Source organism: Gallus gallus, chromosome 1, assembly GCF_016699485.2.
Source record: "Gallus gallus isolate bGalGal1 chromosome 1, bGalGal1.mat.broiler.GRCg7b, whole genome shotgun sequence".
NCBI lineage: Eukaryota > Metazoa > Chordata > Aves > Galliformes > Phasianidae > Gallus > Gallus gallus.
Window position 1 is genome coordinate 171,314,791 of NC_052532.1, and position 22,124 is coordinate 171,336,914.

General features: G+C 41.9%; 1 protein-coding gene across 1 annotated transcript in view; it reads right to left on the reverse strand.

The window, feature by feature from the left end:
* The window catches only part of FREM2 (FRAS1 related extracellular matrix protein 2), a 122,069-nt gene extending 101,117 nt beyond the window's left edge, over positions 1 to 20,952 (reverse strand). Inside the window, exons 1-2 of the mRNA XM_417087.8 lie at positions 15,727 to 20,952; positions 9,955 to 10,044 (exon numbers count right to left, since the gene is read on the reverse strand). Coding sequence (XP_417087.5) covers positions 9,955 to 10,044; positions 15,727 to 20,887 — 5,251 coding nt within the window. The 5' untranslated portion in view covers positions 20,888 to 20,952. The remainder of the gene's footprint in view (positions 1 to 9,954; positions 10,045 to 15,726) is intronic.
* Between the last annotated feature and the right edge of the window lie 1,172 nt (positions 20,953 to 22,124).

Genomic DNA, 22,124 nt, shown 5'->3' on the forward strand with positions numbered 1-22,124 from the left:
ACACAGTATCAGCATGAATCCAGAACACCATCCCATTCAATGTGCTCTGGAAAATGACTGGAAAAGCTCTGTCATTTTGATATTAAGTGTAAGATATTGCGTCATCTATCCCTGAAGAAGTCTGAGACCATTTCACTCTTCAGTTTATGAAGCATCTGTCAGAAAAAGAATAGCTAATGATAAGTTTTCTCTTCATTCGAATCTTTTACCTCCATCTACAAAATCCTCAATTCTCTAGAGGCATATGTCCTCTTCTGCAAAGAGTCAGCCTAAATGCCAATACTGAGATTGCACAGTGTAAACAGTGAAGGAATTCAGGAAAGCCCAGGCAATTCTTAATACAGAGTATGCCACTGATTTATTTTTTCTTAGCTAATCACTGTGTCTAAGGCTCTTGAGCGCAAAAGCTCTGCCTAAGGAAGTGATATTGGAATAAGAAATCCAGTAGATTATGGTCTGTCCCTGAAATAAAAATTTTTTAGGCACAGAATAGTTTTAAGGGCAGTGAGTAGTAGCCTGCTATTAGTCACAAAAATCTCATCTTCTATAACCGGCTATTAAAGATCACAGTAATAAGAGGGAAAAAAAAAAAAAAACGTTTTACTGACTTTAGTAATGCAGGATCAAACCACAAACCTCTAGGCACAAGGAGCCTCACTGGAGGCATTAGGTTTTGAATCAGGTTTCAAATGTTTCTTCAAAGTTATCCTTAACAATTCCCTCTCTAATTATTATGTTCCACCCTAACAACAAAGCTTTAAAGAGGCAGCGAGGTGTGTGGTAACAGCATTCCTACAGTCTTGAGGAAAATGCACATTATATAGCAGTGACAGAAGTGCTATGCCAGTACTTCAGGTAAAAGTTACTGAGATTGGAATCCTGGCAAACATTCAGGGAAATGCTGTATCAAGTTGAATGCATTAATGTTTTACTAATGACTTGAACTTAAACAAGCTGAAATCCTTCTTCGGAAAGTGGGGGAAAAAAATTCTGTATTTTCAAAGATCTTAACGGCCTACTGCTAAGCAAAATTCTTTCTACTCTTAAAACCAGAAACTAATTAGTTAAATCTGTAAAAGAAAGATTAACTAAAGAAAACCCAAGGAAAAAAAAAAATCCACAATATACTACCTTAAGAAAATCTTATCTAGGCCAAACCCAAACAAAAACCAACACAAGTTAAATTAACTCATTAATTTACTCAAGCAAGATTTTCCCTCTGCTTTTATTATTCCTGGAGCTTAACTTCCTCTTCTTAAATTTGTCAATGGCAATTAGAAAGAACAGGTAATATAATTGCAGAGCAAATTTGAACAACATTTCAACAGTTTATGAAATACAATGAATGTCTTCTTATTTTTCAGAACGTACAAGAAGAGATTGGTGAGGTAAGAGTATTCCATATATTTTAAGATCTGGCAAGGCAAAAAGAACACACAAATCCTTGTAACTCTGATTCCTAGCAGACTCATAACTTGCACAGTCTTTTATGAGCAAGACCAGGTTAGAAGAGATATCTCTGACCCTACTGTACCTCTAAACAGTAAGAGGATTCTTCTAACTTCCACAGAAAAACTTTGAAGAAAGTTCACTGTCTTAAACTAGCTACATTGTGCTGTTGAGGTAATGCTGAACTAGCACATCTAAACTCATTGTTTTTGTGTACACCTGTACAGTACCAGAAAGCTACGTATACAGATTGAATCCCTTTTGTTGATGAAGACTTTTATTCCCTCAGCATTCAGTGATTATACCTACACCTGGATTTTCTTTCACAAGTGTTTCTCCCCCTCACATAGCAAGAATTAAACTTTTAAAGAAATTAAGAAACTTCCCATACACATTTCATCTACTGATGGAATTAATCTTTAAGAAAACTGCTGACTCTACAATGTTAACTAAGAAGTGAAGTGACACAAGTGACAAAAACTCATCCTGAAAGTTCTTTAGAATCTCCCAGTGAAAAAGGTTGTAAAATCAAACAAGCTCAGCTGCCCTGAGCAAGGCTCATCAACAGCAGTCAGCAATCGTTCTATCATTTCATTCTTCAGAACTGTTCCTAAATCTAACAAAAAAATTACATGTCTTTCCCTTACTTATCCAGATGGGTAACCTCATCGTAACAGGAAATTAGGTTTGTTCAACAGGACTTTCCGCTAATGTACCTGTGTTGCCTGGCTGTGACCACTTGAAAAAAAAAAAACAATAAGCAGGCTACAAATGCTGGCACTTTAAAGTACTGAAAAATTTAGATTAGCATCAGTTGAAGAGTTCAGCTCTCCTTGCTACTATTTTAGGATCAGACTTCCAGAGGACTCTTCCAACTTCAGTCTGTGTGGAAAACACCCTCCAGTTGTGCATCACCACACCATGCCCATGTTCCTCCACAAAGTTCTGTCAGAGTGTTTGTTGAATCAAGCACTTTACTGGCATCTGTGCACAGACTGGATCTCCCAGGGGTAATGGACTGCCTTAAAGAGTTTTGGTGGTGACTACTTGGATGTTAACAATTCTCACTATCACAAGCCACCACACAACATCATCTTCAGTCGCATGGGGTCAGGCTCCCTAAAACATAGTCTACACATAGAGAAAATGTTCAGGAGAAATTCCCACTACATGTTGAACAGAGTCCTCTATGTGTCCAGTATGCTCAGCCTTGTGGCATCCAGCGGTTGTCAATGATGGGCAGGTTGGCAGGCTCTTCACTTCTGAGACTAGTCCTAAGAGCCCTGGATCCTGGAGATCAGGGAGGAAGAAAAAGGAAGATTTTCCCTTGATGGAAGAAGCGTGGGTTAGAAATCATTTGGACAATGACTGGATGGGTAGATAAAGGGAGAGCAGCAGATATTGTCTACCTGGACTTCAGCAAGGTTTTCAACACTGTCTCCCAAAACACAGTCAGAAAATGTGCGTTAGATGAGTAGATAGTGAGGTAGAAATAAGAACTGGCTGAATGGCAGGGCTCAGAGTGTTGTGATCAGTGACACTGAGTCTAGTTGGAAGCCTGTATCTAGTGGTATCCTTCAGGGTCTGTACTAGATCCAGTGCCATGGTTCTACATCTTCTGTAGCCCCTCTGACAAGCCACCCCCAACTGCTTGTCATCATGGTACTATCACCATAACCACATCACAGCACTCCTCGATCAGCTAATGTCAAAACTTAATGAAAAATACAGGATTTTAAGCTACTTTTTAATTACGATCCCAACAATACATACTAAATTTTTAATGAAAAACATCTTTTTATGAATTTGTATTATTAACTTTTAAATAAAAACAAAGAATAAAGAAAAATAAAAGAGAAATGATTCCCCGGACCTCTTCAATCTGGTCCAATCAAAAATATTTGCAGCCAACAACCAGTATTATTTCACAGGCTCATTATAGCTAACTTTAGGAATTAGTGTCTTTCAGCAGGTTCTCATGTCACTAGCAATCACTGTTATTCGTGAGAGTTCTCATTTCTTTCACTAAAGCCTAATGTGTCTCCTTAATCCATTTAATTCTCACATTTTGACCTAATTTTGCTGCTCATTGCTGTGCTGCTTTTGTAGCTAGCAGAGCCTTATTATATATCATAATAATATAAAAGCTAAATTCTGGATTGTTCTTGGGTAAAAAGCCTGCTAAGTACTTATAATGCTAATCTCAAGCTTCACCTTCCCTGCCTCTCACCTGAGTGGGCCAAATGAAATCAATGGAATTATTCAGGAAGCAGGATTTGGTTCCAAGAGAAAAGTTCATCAATTTAATGAACAAGATATTCATGAGAAAAAGTATGATTATTCAGAAGGATCTCAGCTGAAAATTATTAAAAATGTCTATCAACAAGTGATGGTGTAGAGAGATTTCCCTTCTACCCAAACAATCCAGCAGCCATTCATTCTACACAGAAGACAAGACTATTATCCCTGACTCAAAGAGAACTGGAACCAAAAAAACTGCCTGCTCAAAACTCCAATCTAAACCAACAGCAATCTACATGTTATTCCAGAATGCACTGCTCCTAATCAGCACATTCAAGGAATTTATTTTGTGGAGAATAGCAGTTATCAGGAAAAAAAAAAAAAAGAAAAGGAGAGATAACAGGACAAAAAGAGGAGAGAAACAAAAAATGAGACAGATGTGTTGGCCCTATGACAGCAGTACTTAGAAGGAAACCAGAGCATCTGAGTCCAAGCTATGTTCCAAAGACTATTTAAGAATTCATACACACGAGGGAGAAAGAGATCAGAATATAAGTAGGGGGGTGTGGTGTTAGGTCTCACTATGGGAGGATGGGTTCAAATCTGAAATTAAGTAAATACATCTGAGCCTTCCACATTTAGACAAAGTGCCCTAACTTCTGTACAAATGCAATTCACATCATTAAAGCCTCTCCTTTCTTAATGTGGAGCAGCACCTCAGCTCGCCATTTTGACGACTTGTTAAAACAGATCAATAATGCAGAATGGGGAGCAGAGGAAGATTTTGCTTTTGGCAAAAGCCACCATCCATTTGAACCCAAATAATTAAAAACAGACAACAATCTAGAACTATTTTTTCCTCCCCCGCAAAAAAAAAAAAACCCCGACTGTTTTATCTGTACTTCCACATTTTCAATGTAATTATCTATCTCTACACAAAACACGTAACTACTTATATATATTTTAACTGACCCACTTAAATACTGTTTTTGCTCTGTAGCCACACTTATAATAACCTCAGTGAATCAATCTTTAATTTACAGAAAGGTGAGAACTTCTTTCTATGTTTGTTTGCTGTTGCTGCTTATTTAAAAATGCAGCATCAAGCTGTTATTTAACCCCCCAGCTAACACTTGCAGTAAGAAGCATGACATGAAAAACTGTCTGGGCACCAACCTCAAGTATATCAAAACAGCAGCAGCAGTAAATCTGGCAACACATCAGAACCCAATACAGTACTTGGCAAATGACTGAACATACCGCCAACATAACATGCCCCCATTTTTAAGCCAAAGATAAATGTAGTTGATATTTCCTGCCAACATGAATGTGCCCAAATGTCACATGTGAGGTCAAGCAAGGATGCAGCAAGTAATTTCCAGAGATATTTTGCCAGTCTGTTTCTTTCAGAACTGTCAGATATTGAGTCTAAAATGTCTGCTTGGACACTTATTATAGATCATCCTGGAAAGTATATCAGTGTTACAGCTTTGAAAAAAAAAACACTAACAACTGTTTAATTTCTATAATCGTACTCGGGAGCATCATATTGTTTTCTCTCACATGAATAACGCATACCAGAATGGTGAAATTCCTTAAAATATGTCCTTTTTACTTAGTAAAACAAAGGACAACAGATGATTTTTTTTTTTTTAGCAAAAAATGAAAGCTTTCTTTAGCATCCATTAGTAGAGCAATATTTATTTAATTAACAGTGTTTTTTTCATGGGAAAAGTCTATAAAGTTTTCCCAGAAAGTGATTTAAGGGCTAACGTAAGGGAATAGTTTTTGAAAGATTCTTGCTTAAGCAGAGGTTTAACCAAATGTTAGTACAAGAAAATGCAGTTCTGTGTTAAGGCATTTGGGAATCTACAATGAAAAGTTTAAATGAGATTTAGTTAATGATGTAAGCCCCCAATTTCAGTGAGCCTTGGCTTTGCAGTGTTTTGGCTCAAAGACAGAAAAGCTGCTCCAGGGAGTCTGAAAAAAAAAGAAAATAAAATCCTGTTTCTTTCCTTCCCAAGTGATCCTCACATTCCTAAACCAGGCAAGAGACTCTTTCATTACCTCCCCTTTGAAACCAGTCTACCCTTGAGGCACTGTACTGCAAGATGCCACTTAGCAGTCCTAAAGAAACAGCTTGGAGGACTCTGCTGATCACTGAGAAAAGGGAGTTAGGCAAGGGAGGGTCAGATTACAGTTCAAATTAAGACTGAATTAAAAAAGTTTTCCCCTTGTACGGTTGTGTTGTTTTTAAATGCTGTGGTCCCAAATCAGAGCCATCTCAATTCTTTCCTCAAAACAGGAAATTCTAATGTAACTGACTCTGTAATGCAAAATATTGTTAGTACGGCACCAGCCTCTCACAACAAAAAAAACTGTGGCTCATAACAAGCGCTCCTCCCTTGGGTGCTGCAGTCCTATTTCACAGTGTCTCAACCTTCAGAATACAGACAGGGTTGGAAGCGGAACAATCAAGTCAGACTACTATGATTAGAGCACTAGTTTAGGCAAGAGCAGGTCATATATTTCACAGAATCACAGAATTGTAGGCAATTTAAAAAATAGAATTTAAAAAATATTCTACATATTATATATAATTATATATTATATAGAGAGATAATATATATTATATAATATTATATATTAGAATTTAAAAACTATTCTGGTGTGGATCACTATTTAGAATAGATGAGTACTTATTCACTGAAGAATGGACCTCACGTGGTCTGAACTACAACAACTCAGTTACCTACAACACCTACACCTTACGCACCACACCTACACCAACACCTTTTTAGGAAGGATTTTCTCTTGTTTTGGGAAGAAGAAAATGAGGACTACAATGCTGTGATAGTTCTTTACAGAAAAGCACTCTCTGTAACTAGCATTCATGCTGCTCTAGTACTGCTACCCCAGTCTCAATATTCACTACTAGCTAGCTGCCCTTGGGCAAGGGAAAAAACCTGCCTCTGTCAATACCATATCTGGGATGTCAAAGTCTGGGTTCTTGGGTCTGAGCTACAATTTGAGCTTAGTGCCAGCTTGAGAATACATTTGATTTATTCCACAGCATCAGTAGAATCTGGCCAAAAATTACCTTAAATCCCTTCAACTACTTTCACATTGTTTGAAACACAGCACATATAGTGCACAACTTCACATTCAACAAATCCATCCAAGAGTTTGACTATCATTCTGGATTTTCATTTCTTACTTCCTGACCAGAAAATATTCTATTTCTCCTGCTGACTGATAGTGTTGATTCCTTTATTGATCACCGAATTAAGAATTTTGTAATTTAAACATCAGGATTCACCATTGCCATATGCTTGCACTTGCTAAGAGTTTTTTCTCCACCTCGTTAATGGACTGTGGAAATCACTTCTCAGTGAAGCAGTTCAACAAAGATTATTCTGCAACTCTTGTGAAAAATACAAAACAAACAGTTTTTTCAAGGTTTTGCTAAGATGAACTCAACATTTCAACAGGTCTCCACATGGTCATTTTAAGATCTAAATTTGACACAGAACAAAAGTAAGTTCCTGATACGATGTGATACGTTGATACAGTAGATTCTTTCAAAACCTGGCACAGCTAACTGCAGTAGCCAGTGCACTACACTATCTTCTTGTCCTAAGTAGAACAGAAATGGAAGATGTCCTCCACTTTATAGATCATTTTGAGGCTAAATCCCCAAACATGAAAAATTAGAACTTCTATCTTTAAAAAATATTAGTGTTGATACATGCTAGACTGTATTCAATTTATTTCACTTTTTAATTACCCTTATGAAACAAGTCACTTAAGGCCAGAAGGCACTACAATCAGACATGTAGGTAATTGACGCTGATGATAAGAATATCACAGAGCTTAAAACCTCAACAAGTACTTTTTGGCAAAACCTCTGACTTCAGTTTGAATAATACAGACTCTCCTGCTTGTAAACAACAGTCCTAAGGGCCTTCTCTGCTTTATTCATTAATAGCCTTCCTTTCTCTTCATTTTGAGCCTGTTTTTGCTGTCTTCAGTTGTACCTGAATAGTTGCTATTTGACAGTCATAATTCCTGAGCTATTCTCCATTTGTCTGAACTGCAGTTTTGTACCTTGGCCAACAGGCAGACAAGTTCCCCCCCAGCACCACATCTCATGTTTTCAGATCCTAAGTAGTGATTTGTTCTGCAGCTTGACACTCACTTCAGAGCTGGCAGAGCAGACTTGGTTCTTTTCCTATCCCTTACCCACCTATTCTGCTGTTGCTTGCCACAATAGCTGGTCACATTTAAAAAGATGAACAAAATTCCAGATTCACAATACAATTCAAAGTGGAGAAGTCTGATGATTCCTTCTACTTGCCATGCCTCCATGCAGTTATCTGAGGTAACAGACTAGAGTCTCAGTCAGACTGTCATTTAAAGGCGATTGAAAAGTTTTTGCATTTGTTCTGTTTTGTTACATTGAGTGGGGTGGATCAACTATCAAATGATGGAGCTAGAGAAAGACATGCTCATTTTGTCTTATTTGCAGTTCACAGACCATGAATAAATATTCCAAGACACATAAGACAGTATTTTACAGGTGCTAGAGGACTGTAGTAAAATCAACTTTATAACTCAAACTATTTGAAGAAAGCTGGGATTGGTATTCTAGCTGCCCGCTGCTAAGGCACAAAGGGATTGGAAGACATAAAATACCTGGAACACAAGAGCACTTATGGAACATGGCACAGTACAGTTTAAGTCTCACTTATTGTGTTTACAGTGGCAGGTGCTGTGTGGTAGTCATCACAAACTTGTTACTACTGCAGAATTCCTGATACAGAAGATAAAAATCTGAAGCATGCCTTTAAACTGCAGATGTTGGCAGTCTGTGCTCAATCTTTCACTCAGATCTTATGCATAGTCTCTTTGATCTAGCTTAAAATCAAACACCCTTTAACAATTATCTTGGTACCACTGAAAATTTACCACAGTCTATGTGAGCTGCAAAACACCTCCTTTGGTGTTCTTCTGAAGATAGCAGAAATACATCTAGATAAATTATTGGATCTTTCAGCTCTGGTACAGATTTTAAAGACATCACTACTAAATTAGAGTTATTTCAATTATACAAAAATGTTTTGATCACAACATCAACTTTTAAATACATTTTTACCTTCTTCAGTCAAGCAAAAATTCAAAAGTACTCTGAAATGCAACACAACTCATCTTGCAGGGTGTGAACAAGTAGGAAAGCAAAGACCATCTTACCACCTAGCTAAGTAGTCTGCAAAAATGATAATGTCACAAACTTGAAAGGCTTTAAAAAAAAAAATCAGCAACACTAGCTCTGCTTTATAAAGAAAGCACATGCTGAGTACATGAGCTAAATCTGGTCTGAAGTATGTTTTCTAAGAAGTATATTATGAAATCAACTAATAATATTCTTTGCTAATTATTCATAGAATTATCACATATTAAATAAGGTATTAAAGTAACATAATCTAGCCAACTGTTACTCTGCACAAGAATTTCTTCATTTAGAAATATCTACCATACCAACATTGGATGGAAAAAAAATGGCAGGTTAATGTATTTAGTTTACTCCTCAAGCCATTTTTTTCTTTTGTCTTTAAAACAAACAAACAAAAAAACCCTATACATTTGTTTCCCAAAATTAATGTGTGCCAGTATTCTCAAAGTGTTCTCATTCCTTCCTTTTGCATCTTCCACAGCCCTATGAGATATTATCAATCATAAGAATTCATCACCTGATGAAGATCTTCGACAAAGCCACCAAGGATTCTGTTATGTTAAGGAAGCAGAAGCAGAACACAAAGCAACATGTGCATCAGAGATAATCCCCCATTATGAATAGATAAAAGGTGGTCTTACAGCTGGAACCTTTAAAGAGGTAGGCAAACTGCGGTGAATCAAAATCTGCGAGGTCTCTCAACATAAAAGGTTTATGACAGTTTATGTATGAAGATCACGAACAGGGAATGCAAAGGAAAAACTACAGAAAGCCCAGATATCTGAGTAGACCTTAGATAATGTCACTCCCTTTGATAAGTGGACTTTACAGTAGCGACTATGATTTCTTCTGAACCTCTCTTTGTTGTCACCACCAGTAGTCCACAACATGGGAAAATAAAAACAAAATTCATATTCCAAGAGAAAACATGAACTTCCCTCAATTACATTCCATGTTTTTAAACTCCCCAAATATAGTTACATTCCATCTCTTTCCAGAACAACAAAATCACAGATTTTACGAGTACTCACCACTGTCTTCAACTATGAAGTGAAAAATGTCACTGGTGGCATTGTCACCCGCTCGTAAAACATAGCATATCTTCATATCATCAATATCAGCTGGAAAGAGTCAGGAAAAATGCACTTTACTTTAAATGCTGCAGACAGGAAACTTTTTTTTGTTGTTGTTTGTTTTATTTTTTTAAACAGAAACTTAATGTGTACTGAATAGCTTAGTTTGAGCAGAAGGAAGTCAAGGTTCTCCAGTAGAGCTAAGAAACTTCAGCATTTAACAGAATTGAAGCTTTACAGATATGATTCATTTCCTTTCACTATGATTCCCTATCCCCAGTCCTCTCCTTCACTTAAGATGCATTAGAACAAGAATCAAAAGGAAATTTAAGTATGTAAGGTCAACATTCTGAAAGTTTATTTGTGGCACATTTTCACAAAAGTCCAGATATACATTCTGTCACCATTCCTCATCCTGAAAAGTACTGTAGCCTGCTTCAAGGAAGAAAATACCCCTGGTTTTGTTTCTATTTCAGTCATGCCGGATAATTAGGAAACTGCTTCAAATGCAGATATCCACCATACAGATGCTTGAAAGAAGATAAAAAGCATTCTACTCTAAATAACTTGTCAGAGGCGACGGGAAATCTGTGATCGAAGAAGGAACAAAACCCAGGGTATTTTTTTCTATGTTAAATTCTAGTCCATACAACCCACCTCTGCTTCTAGAACTGGATTACTTTTGGCATGCCACCTAACTCTAGATATCCTAGAGCAAGGATATCTCTGCACATTCTGCAATACAGAGATATTAACCTCTTTAGTTCCCTAAAAATGCCCTCTTCAACTTAAACATGCTTCATACCAGCCTGTTTTTAAGTGATATGGCATATAACCTATATAAATGTCCTGTCACAAATAGTGCACAAACACAGTGATTAAAGTGTTTTAAGAACCCAACATAACTTAAGTGGACAGACAAAACTTCAGCAACAAAAAATATCAGCACGGAATTTTTAATAATCAATTTCAGCTTTAAAAGTATACAAGAAGTAACCAAATATTTATTAATATAGAGTGCTCTGGTTTCCTCAAGGAGTAACAGAAAACATGCAATACATAAAACTATTTTTTGTCACTATACTTGAAAGATAAGACTTCTGTCGGTCAAAATCCCAACCTGATACTACACCAAATGGCATAGAGTAATTCCTATTTTATCTAATTTTAAGAGCAAGTTTATGAAATTAATGGCATTAAATTAAGTATCAAGTAGCACCCAAGTTCCATTCCAACACTATAGCATGTGAATTGGTCAAAACGAGCCAAAAGCTCTTTTATTAGAGCTCCTCAACATCCTCAGTTCCAAAAGTAGCCAGACATCTTCTAAGGCAAACAAGTTAAGAACTCTATCAGCAGGTATATGTCACTAAAGAATCTCTTCTATAAATGTTTGAAAGAAAGTTAAAGATCAAAAATTCAGAGGGCTGTAAAGAGGATGCAAACAAATACCTTTTTATGTCAGTGCAGCAAATAAATCTTTCATCCTGCAAACACTTACACAGGTACTTACCTCTGCACATGTGAGTAACCTTATCAAAATCAGTGGTTCCAACATACATAAAGATAAGCACTCGAGCCAATGTTTGCAGGACTACCTCATCAAAAAAGCCACTTGACATCCAATAATCTTATTTTTGTGAAAAGAATTGCAAAGGAATGGGCTGCTTTCTTTTCATTAAGTACACATTTAGAGTCGAGCAATTTTACACTTTTCTTCCATAGTTGATTAGGTTATGTTAGCTATATTAAATCTGAGCTAGTTGTAAGCATAATTTATTATTACGCAACTGCAGTACCTGCTAAACATTCATACTGTATTGGAATTATTCCTTCACTTGAAATCCAGAAGCTTTCTCTTAGGCAAAATAAATAAGAATGAAATTATCTACACTAGATCAGGACTAGATCCTATTTAAAATTCTGCAGAATTGATGCAGTTAATAAAGGTTACATATTAATATCTATTATTTTAAGGAACAAATGTACTTCATAATATAATTCACGTAGCCTGGCCCCTAGAAGCCTACCCACGTGGGACTGGGACTCTCGAAACAGCACTGAGGATTCCATCATATGGTGTTCATTTCAAACATTATTCAAACATCAGCTAACAACTTGTTATATACCTCTAAACTTCTTCAAATGTGAAAGACTTGGTGGTTCATTAACACATTTTTCCCCACTTTTAAATAAATTATCTAATCTTAATGAATATCTGCTAGGAACAGATTCCAGCCCTAACTTGCAGAGATGAATTCTGAGCAATTATGCACACAGGTTATTCTTTGTATACATTTTATCCTAGGGCAGCACTAGAAACTATAAATTATCATGTAACAAGTATTCTTCTGTAAGTTCGCTCTTCATCATCAAATTGTAAATAGAAAGCAATAAAGAAGTAATAATGAATTGAAACTGTTGCTTTCAGATATAACTTGAAGTAATAGATAGTACTTGAATAAGTTTTGCAAATGCTTCATTTATTTTAAGAGTATTTTAATTTGTTACTGTCACTTGACTCCCTCATTCAAATTATTTTAATAATAAAATATAAAAGAATAAAAAGCACCAACTACTTGCAGAAGTTGGAGGCCTTTTATCCAGACGTTAGTTCTTCAGTACTCTAATACCTGTTTTTAGCAGTCCCATTTAGATCTATGACATTCATGAGCTGAAGACTATTGCAGTGATAGCAGAAGTATTTGATGTATTACAAAGCTCCACATGGCTTGCTCCTGAGCAAAATACACAGGGAACAAGTTTCCTGGACATGCTAAATTCTGCACAACTGCATTTTGACTGAGGGCTTTTAGCTCAATTTGCATGCTAGGCTAATTTTCTTTCTAGCACTTGAAAAAGTATTGTGGGCCATCACTGCAATGCAATCTCAAGCATAAAACAGAAAGCCATTTACCAAAGAATCCTTCTAGTCCCTCTTCTGATTAGAGAAAATCTTAAAAACTGGACTGCTCAAGCTGCTTGCACAAAAAATCTTGTTTCAGTGTTAGCACATTCAAACTGGACAGTCTGCGTATTCACACAAAGACACATCCCACCCCTGGAAGTGTTCAAGGCCAGGCTGTGCAGGGCTTTGAGCAACTTGGTCTTATGGGAGGTGTCCCTACCCACAGCAGCAGGTTTGGAAATAGATGATTTTTAAGGTCCCTTCCAACCCAAATCATTCTCTGAGCCTATGATTCCATGAAATCCAAGGAATGGGATTATGAGATGGCAGAACATTAGGATGGACTTCACAAACCACTGAACATTTCTCAAAACTCAACTGTATAGGACCCTGAAGACCTCAATCTGATTTCACATTTGGTCCAGCTTTTAATAAGAGTTGGACCAAATGACCACTAGAGATCCCTTCTAACATGTATTGGAAGATTGTAAAGATGTTCTGCAAGCTCTATCGGGACCCACAAATGTTAATGAATTGGGACTTATTTCGCAGTTTGTAAAACTTCCCATGGCAGAAATGAGACCCCTAAAAAGGGAAAAGATATAAACAAAGTAATATTAGATTTAATGGTCAGTAGCATCCCAAAGCCAATGCCAGTACGCATGTTTGGTGACAGAATCTGCTTTTATGGAAGTGTCATTAAGAATGTCATAAAAGAGGGTCTTATTTACTCTTGCTCTGAAAATTAGATAATTAGGAGGCTCAGGATAACATATGTATGAAATATGCATAAGTTCTCTGCCTTGTGTGCTTTGCGCCTCAGTTACAGTGAGCTAATAATAAGGGACAACAATGAACTACACACAGAGTTTTGAGCATGCAGTTTGGTCTACATAAGACCTCAGCACCTCACATTACTTCTGAAAACTGCAGCCTTCTAGGTCCAAGAATTTCTGTTTCCCCATCATTCATGACCCCTCCCATACCCAAAACAGCTACAGGCATGAAGGCATCTGAGGAAAAAGGAAAGCAAAAGACAGTGCTCTGTCACCCGTGACTTACATTCCCAGGTTATTTTGTGACTTCCATTAACTCCTCTTTGCTTGTCCACAACAGATGCATTACCTCTGCGTGAGTTTGATGCTTTCTCCCTCTCATGCAGCCTTTCCAGACCTATTCTCCCTCAAGTGCTCAGCTCTGCATTCGTAACACATTTTAATGTGTTTGCTTCATAAAATATAAACCATCATAGAAAGCATTTAGAAAGTAGAGAGATACTACAGAAATGCTACTCAGATGCTCAGGCATTACTTGATTAATGAGCTGAAAGAAAAAAAAAATTGTATTTACTTCTCAAAAAGACTTCAGATCAGCAGAAATGTGCTTATGCCAGCATGGTCAGGGAACTTATGAAGTTTTAACATGGTCTGGAGATCCTCATAAGCTCTAAAACCAACTTTCCCTGGGGCTGTAGGCTTCTTCAGCTCAGCATTCTGGTTTCTACTCCCTATCCATCCCCACAAACTGAGGTAGCACTGTGTGATGCAGCGGTCCATATTTAGCGAACAATCACTCAGCAGTTCTATTCTCTATTGTAAGAGAAAGCCCATTAGAGAGAGTGACAATCTGTTTATCTCCTCACTCTGTCTTCTGTTTCTCACCTTCTCTGACAATGACACTTTTAATACTGCTTATACTGCATTACCATAGCCTTACTTGTATGAGCTGCAGCTATTCCCAAAGTTTCAACATGTTTATTCCCTCCTTACCATCCACTCTGCACTAACACTGTAAAACTTAAGGCACATCAGCCATTCAAAAGTTCATCAGGCCTGTTTGTAGTATATTTGGTACATCTGACAAGAGTACCACTTAGAGCCAAGCCTGTAACCACAGACACACATCAGTATGAGCTGTGTGAAACGAAATACTGTCAGCTACAAGGACTCATCTCTGGCCTTACTTACCCAGTCTGGGCCCTTTTAGCTCTGAATCTGCACACAGTTATACACTAAACACACAACAGCTGCAGGAGGCTCCAAGAAACCTCATTTCATTAATTCATTACAAAGTAACATGGAAAATTCTCCGGAGAATAGTTAATACTCCCTTTCAATTGAAGAAAGTTACTTCATAGCCTTATGGTAAGGCTTTATTACAGTACATTTGGCATATGCAGTTTTCATCCTATTTATACCACCCAGCATTTTAGTTCTGTGTAAAAAACAAGTACCACTGACATAATTTTAAAACATTTAAGTTACCTTTTAACTTACCACAAACACTTTGTGGCTAAGGTTTGTGTAATTAAGACAACAAATGCACTCATTATCTCCCCATGTCTGGGAAATGATTTTTTTTTTTTTAAACAGTTAACTGCACTCAAACTGTATAGCAACTGACACCCTAGCCATGGCATGACCATTAGTTAATAACAGCTTGGCCACTCCCGTAGCATTTTCTAAATAAAATTCTCAAAGAAGGTACTTGGCCTCTAGTGATCTGAAGCCACATGCAACCAATTCCGTTATCCAAATGTATAGCACTGAATAAGCCAACTCAATATAATTAGACTTATTCCAAGCTATTTGGACTGTAAGCTCTCCAAAGCAAAGATGCTCCTTTATTCAGTGCTTACCCAGTAAACACGCTTGCCTGCTTAAAGCTATGACAGACAATAAATAATAAGTAGGACTAAAAGAAGAATCAATCCACTACAAATAAATTGCTCTCAAAAAGATTATCTCATCAATTATTACACAGTTTAACATGAAAAAAGAATGATTCCAGTGAACTAAAGAACACAGAGAGTACTGTAATACCTTGGGTGAACTGGCTGATGCTATGGTTGCCCTTCCCCAGGTGGATCAGGAATCCATGGCGAGGACCCTCTGTGATTCTGATCTTCAGAGCAATATGTAAACTGTCCCTGTCTTCCACTTTGAGCACTTTATTGGTAATCAGAAACCCTACATGACCTGTGGCCAGAATACGGAGAGTCTGAGCACCTCTGTTGGTTACAATCTGAGGTATGCTGTTGTCCACAGCCATTATCCGAATCTTCATAGTCTGAGGCCTCCTCGTTTCAAACACAGTATTAGGGAAGACATAGAAATCAGTGTGAGTGCCATCTGTAACAGTGAAAGAGAAGCTGTCCTCAACAGATTCTGTGCCATCGTGTTTGTAGCTGATCAGATTCTCGTTGAGATCTTGTTTAGTGAAGGTGGTGACTGGTTTGGAGTTATTGAACATGATCTGACCGTGAACCGGTATTTGAGTGATGACAAATTTTAGCAATGGATCAGGTGTATCTCTGTCTTCTACAGTCAGTTCAAATGGGGTTATTAGTTTGTATTCATTTTCACTCACCACCAGGTTATGGATTGTGACAATAGGTTTCTTATTGTCCACGTCACTGATAGAAATTCTGAAAGTACGAAACACAGGGTTATAACCATCAGTCACCTCAAACTCAAAGCTGTCCATTTTCACCTCATCTTCTGAAGTGTGAATGTAATAGATTTTATTGCCTGCTAATAGGAGCTGAGTAAAAGTGGAGATGGGCACCCCAGGCTGGTCTGTGCATTCAAGATGGCCGCGAACAGGTGCTCTGGTAATAGTGAAAACTAGGTTCTCATCTGGACTATTCAAGTCACTGGTGCTAAGCAAATCAGTTGTAAGGGTTACCTTCCCTCCTTCCTTCAAAGAAACTCCTTTGCTGATTACATCTGGGAAGACTATATCAATGCTACCTACTGTGACATAAAAGTAGCGGTCAATGAGAGGATTTATTCCATCAGTCACATCAAATTTGATAAGATCACGAACACCTTCTCGGCCAAAGTGCATATATCGAATTAAATTTCTATCCACTTCGTCTTGAGTGAAGTTCATCCCCAGAGTAATATTCTCAACTCCACCTGAAGGTTTTAATCTCTGTAAGAGACCTTGTCCTGGTCCATATCTTACAATGTATGTCAAGGTTTTGTCTTCAGAATCTAGGTCAGTAGCTTTCAATATTCTGTTATGAATAGTCCTAGTTTCCCCTATTTCAATCTCCAAACCATCATTGATAGCCATTCTGGGTGTCTCATCATCTACAGGAATAACCATAATGAATATTGTTTTCACTGTGGTATGTTTACCATCTGAGAGTTTCACCTCAAAATTGTCCTCCCTTGTCTCAGAGTCATCATGTTCATAGAGTATGTTGGAGCTCTCTGTTATCTGATCCAAGGTGAAGCTTTCCGCTAGTACAGTTCCATTGATCAGCTGGTTCACAATGTGGCCATGCCTGGGAAGCCTGGTAATTGTAAATGTTAACTTATCAGCAGGGATGTCCCCATCAACTGCGTTGAGGATAGGGGTATCAATAACCAGGCTCATGCCTTCCATCACAACAAACTCTCGTATAAAGATTTCAGGCTCTTCATCATTCATTGGCATAATGACAATAGGGAAAACGTGCCGTTGGGAAAAGTTAATGCCATCAGAACAGCGGAAAGCAAATCTGTCTTCAACAGGTTCTACACCCTTATGTATACTCTGGACATAAAAAATATGCCTTTGACGAAGGTCTTTCAAGGTAAAAGCACTAATAGCTATACCTGCTCTGGATTTTTCAGATCCTGGGGCTGGAGAGATGTTCTCTACATACCCAGATGTGGATTGGGCAACAATGGTGCAGAGGATATCATCGCTAGGAGTATCCACATCTTCAGCCCTTAGATGAGCAGGAGTAATTACACGTTTGTCACCTTCCATTACTCTGAACTGCTCCCCCACAAAAATCTCTGGGGCTTTATTGTCAACAGGGAGAATAGTCACCAAGACTGACACTCCTTGAACAACATTGCCCCTGATGTTCCACTCCTCAGACAGGTCAGACAAGGTAAGGTTGAAAGTATCTTCTTTGGGCAGAAGGCCTATTTCACCACTAGTGTGAGCATACACCACAGCACCATCCAACACATCTCTCTGGGAAAATCTCTCCGCAGGCACCCCTTGGACCAGGATGCTCCCATGCTGAGGAGGATCCTCTACAATGAAAGTCAACATCAAGTCATCTGTATCCTCATCTGTACCCTGAATTACATTAGCAGTTATTTCAGCAGCACCATTCTCCAATACATCCAGGTAAGAACCAACAGTGCCTGGGGCCAAGCGTAGAGTAGGAATCTCATCATCAACTGGGTGCACATTCATTTTTAATGTGATGGGCACAACATGAACCCCATCACTCACATCAAGCCTGCAAGTATCACTGTTGGTCTCAGCTCCACTGTGTACATACACCACCCTCCCTTGTCTGATATCCTCCAAGCCAAAGGCACCTCCCAGGATCAAACTGTACCCAGAAAGCTGCAGCTGGCCATAACGAGGAGCCTGGGTCAGGATAAATCGGAGATGAGCAAGCTCTGTGTCTGTGTCACTGGCATCTAGCTCAGTTGGGCTAAGGACATGGCTGCCTCCCTCAGGCAAAGTAAAGCCAGTATTAGTGATTTCAGGAGGCTGGTTATCCACAGGTTGCAGGTAGATGGTGAAAGTCCCCTCAGCTGCATTGCCAGCTGCATCTTCCACTTGGTAGTGAAACTGAATTAAATGAGGAGCCACTCCCAGCTCTTCCTGTGGGGGGCGGTAGGAGATCTTGTGATGATTGATCTGGGCTTGCGTGAAGTGGGTAACCTCTACAGAGTGATCTTCAGTCAGCACAAGGGATCCAAGGCGGGCTCCATGCTCATCTGGAGGGTGGTTAGAGTCAGTGTCAGTGGGGGGTTGGGTTACTGTGTAGCGGAGCTCACGGTCCCCTGAATCCTGGTCTGTGTAACACAAGTGCTTCCTCCGCAGGGGAGTCACCTGCTGTTCTGCAACTATTAAGTGCAGGCTGCTGCTGCTGTGCAGCTCTGGGGCTAATCTGTCTACAGGATGCACCCGGATCACAAAGGTCTGCGGTCCAGAACGATTGGGCGGGTCATTGTCATCTTGGACCCTAAAGACAAATTGGTCCAACACAACCCCAGGGCCAGGGCTGTGTGGCCCAAAGTGGTGGTAATAGAGACGCCCTTCCACAATGTCCTGCTGCAGCCACTCTCTCACTGGCTTCTCATAGATTAGTGAGCTCCCCACTACACCTGACACCCTTCTCCAGGAAAAACCCTCATCTTCTTCCTCCTCTTCCCAGCCAGGAGGTGGCTGTGCTTGCCGGAGGAGGAGTTGGCCAGCACTGGGGCCAGACTCCACTGTGAAGAGAAGGATGGCATCCTGTGAGTCAATGTCAGTAGCACTAAGAGCACGAGTGGTGATGGGCACTGTTTCACCCTCAGCTATAGCCAGCCCTGTATTAGCATTGAGTAGGGGTGGCTGGTCGTCAGTGGGCACCAGGGTAATTGGGAAAAGGAACTCAACACGATGTCGGGAGCCACCATCTTCCAGCCGCAGCACCAAGTTGTCACTGAGTGGAGACTCACTGCCATCATGCTGGTAAATGACCCGGCCTGCCGCCAGCTCAGCCACTGTGAAGTGTTTACGAGGAGCAGCAGATGCTGGGGTGTCTTCCAGCAGAGTGAGGTGGCCATGTCTCAGTCCTGCCACAACACTCACCTGCACCTGCTCAAGGTCATCCTCATCACTGATCACCAGGTTGGGGCTGGGACCAGGGTCTGAGAGAGGCCGTGACTGCCCCTCATAGAGCACAAGGCCAGTGTTGCGGGTCACCACAGGCGCCAGGGTATTCATGGGCTTCACCACAATCACAAAGGCAAAGGGCTCTGATGCAGCACCCTCAGGGTCCAGCACCTCCAGCTCCAGCTCAAAGAGTCGCTCCCGATCTGAGTCCTCCACAGGGGGCTGGTAGGCAATGCGCAGCTCCCTCACATCGCGCTGGCTGAAGGAGGAGATGGGCAAACTCCGGTCATCTGTGCTGACCATGTACCCCTGGCCCAGGCCGAAGGGCGAGGTGATGTTGAACAGCAGCAGGTCTGGGGGTGACTCAGTATCCTCAGCTGCCAGCATGTCAGGCGTGAGGGCGGTGAGGACAAACTGGTCCACCTCCATCATCAGCATGGCCATAAAGCTGGGTTTGGGAGCCACGTTCTCCATCCCGCCTCGAATCCGCACCAGCACCTGGAAGTACTCGCGCTTGAGCAGCGCCCGGCCGCCCGCCGCCTCCCACAGCTCGGCCACCAGCGGTACCAGGTCGCGGTTGGGGGAGCTGCCGGCCGCCGTGTGCCGGTAGCGCAACCCGAGGCGCAGGAACTCCTCGCAGTCCCACATGGAGGCGGGCACCGGGCCATCTCCCACCGCCTCCACGCTCCCTCCCACCGGCATCGCCACGGCCGTGGGGTAGTTGAGGATCTCTCCGTAGCGGGGCAGCCCGGTCAGCGAGGGCAGCAGGCCCACCCGGCAGCGCTGCCGACCCGGCTCGAAGGCGAACTCCAGGCTGCGGGCGTCCAGCGGGCTGCTGGTACCCCGCAGGCGTTCCACGACGAGGGGCAGGTTACGGGTGACGATCTCCAGCTGAGTGAAGAGCACCTCCACCTCCAGCACCAGCGGCAGCACCAGGGCGCGGCTGGGCGAGTCGTAGCGCAGCTGCAGGCGGACGCGGTCCCGCGCGGGGCTGCGGCCGCCCAGGTGTGAGTAGCGCACGTCGCGGGGACCGAAGTCGCAGGGGAAGCGCCTGGGGCTCAGGCGGCCCGGCCGCTGCCACAGCGGGTCCTCGTCCAGCACGGTGAGGTGGCACCGGTCGCCCGGCTGCACCTGCAGCACCAGGTCCCGCGTAGGGTCCAGCCAGGCGGAGCGGCCCAGGGGCACCCGCAGCCCGCGGTTGGCCACCACGACGGGGGTCGCCGCCTCCGGTCCCCACGGCGAGGAGACGGCGGCTCTGTCCGGCGGCAGCGGCGGGTCCGGCAGCCCCAGGCACACGCAGCCGGCCAGCAGCAGCAAGCCGGCCGGCAGCCGCTGCGGCACGGCGAGAAAAGCTTGCATGGTCCCTGCTGGAGGAGGGCAGCGGCGTCCGCGCTCACCCCGTACACACGCTGCGCTCTGCGGACAGCCCGCCGCGCTCCGGAGGGAGCTCCGCCAGCTGCCGGAGACCCACCTCCTGCCTCGGCGCAGCCAATAGACATCCGTGGGGGGAGAGGCCCTCTGTCGTGATTGGACAGAGCCTGTTGTCAATCTCACAGGCCACGGCGTGTTCGGTCCCTCCCTCCTCACCCCCCGCTAAACAGGTTGCCACTGAGAGAAGGGGCAGTGCGGGAGCGGGAAGCGAGGGGGAGGCGGCAGGCAGGGGTCACCTGGAGCGGGGAGAGCTTTGCGGGCGGCCGAGGCTCCTCCTGTTAGGGAGTGGATGGTGCTGCTTGCTTAAACACAGGCTCTCCGGGGCTGGGCTACATCAGGCTGACCACTCGTCACCGCTGGGCAGCGCTCGGGGCTTCCCCCGACTCTGGGAGCGGGGCGATCGGGGGGCGCGTGTGGTAACGGCCGCCCCGCGGAGCAGAAAGAGGTGCCCGGCGCGGTCCCGCTGCGGGGTGTGGGGCCGCCCGTCCGCACCGCCCCTCTGCGCGCCAGAAAGAAAACGGATAAATATCTCCGGGCAAAACACATCAGTTCGTATCCGATTTCATTGCTCGCAGTGGCCAGTCACCGCTGTGGTTGAATAAAGGCTGCGCAGCATTTCTGACCTCTGGTGTCTGCAGTTAAAAGCGCGTTCATAAGAGCCTGGTCTTGAGGGAGTGTTGGCGTTTCAGAATTCCTAATGGCAGGCTCTGACTTCCTAATTCATCTTCTCCCACTGCAGCTTAACTTCTTTGTTAATGAAATGTGATCCATGGTATTTTAATAGAAGTCTTCCAACAGAGGAAAGGCAAATTCAAACAGTCCAAGCAACGAAGTGCCTCGGGTTTGTCCAGGAGGTTTGTGGGAGGGCTCCTCTATGGGGGTAATGCATCTGAAAGCCCAGCTGAAGTGCCTCTGTACCAATGCATGCAGCGTGGGAAATAAGTAGCAGGAGTTGGGAACTGTGGTGCACTTGATCTTACTGCTATCACATAAACGTGGTGGAATGATTTGAGCAACTGGAATATTACCACTGAAGGCTGTAAGTTTTTTAGGAGGGACAGGCAAGGTGGCAGGGGTGGGGAAGTTGCTTTCTATGTTAAAAAGTGGATAGAATGCAAGGAGCTCCCTCTGAGAAACTGTCAGGAACAGGCTGAGAGACTGGGTT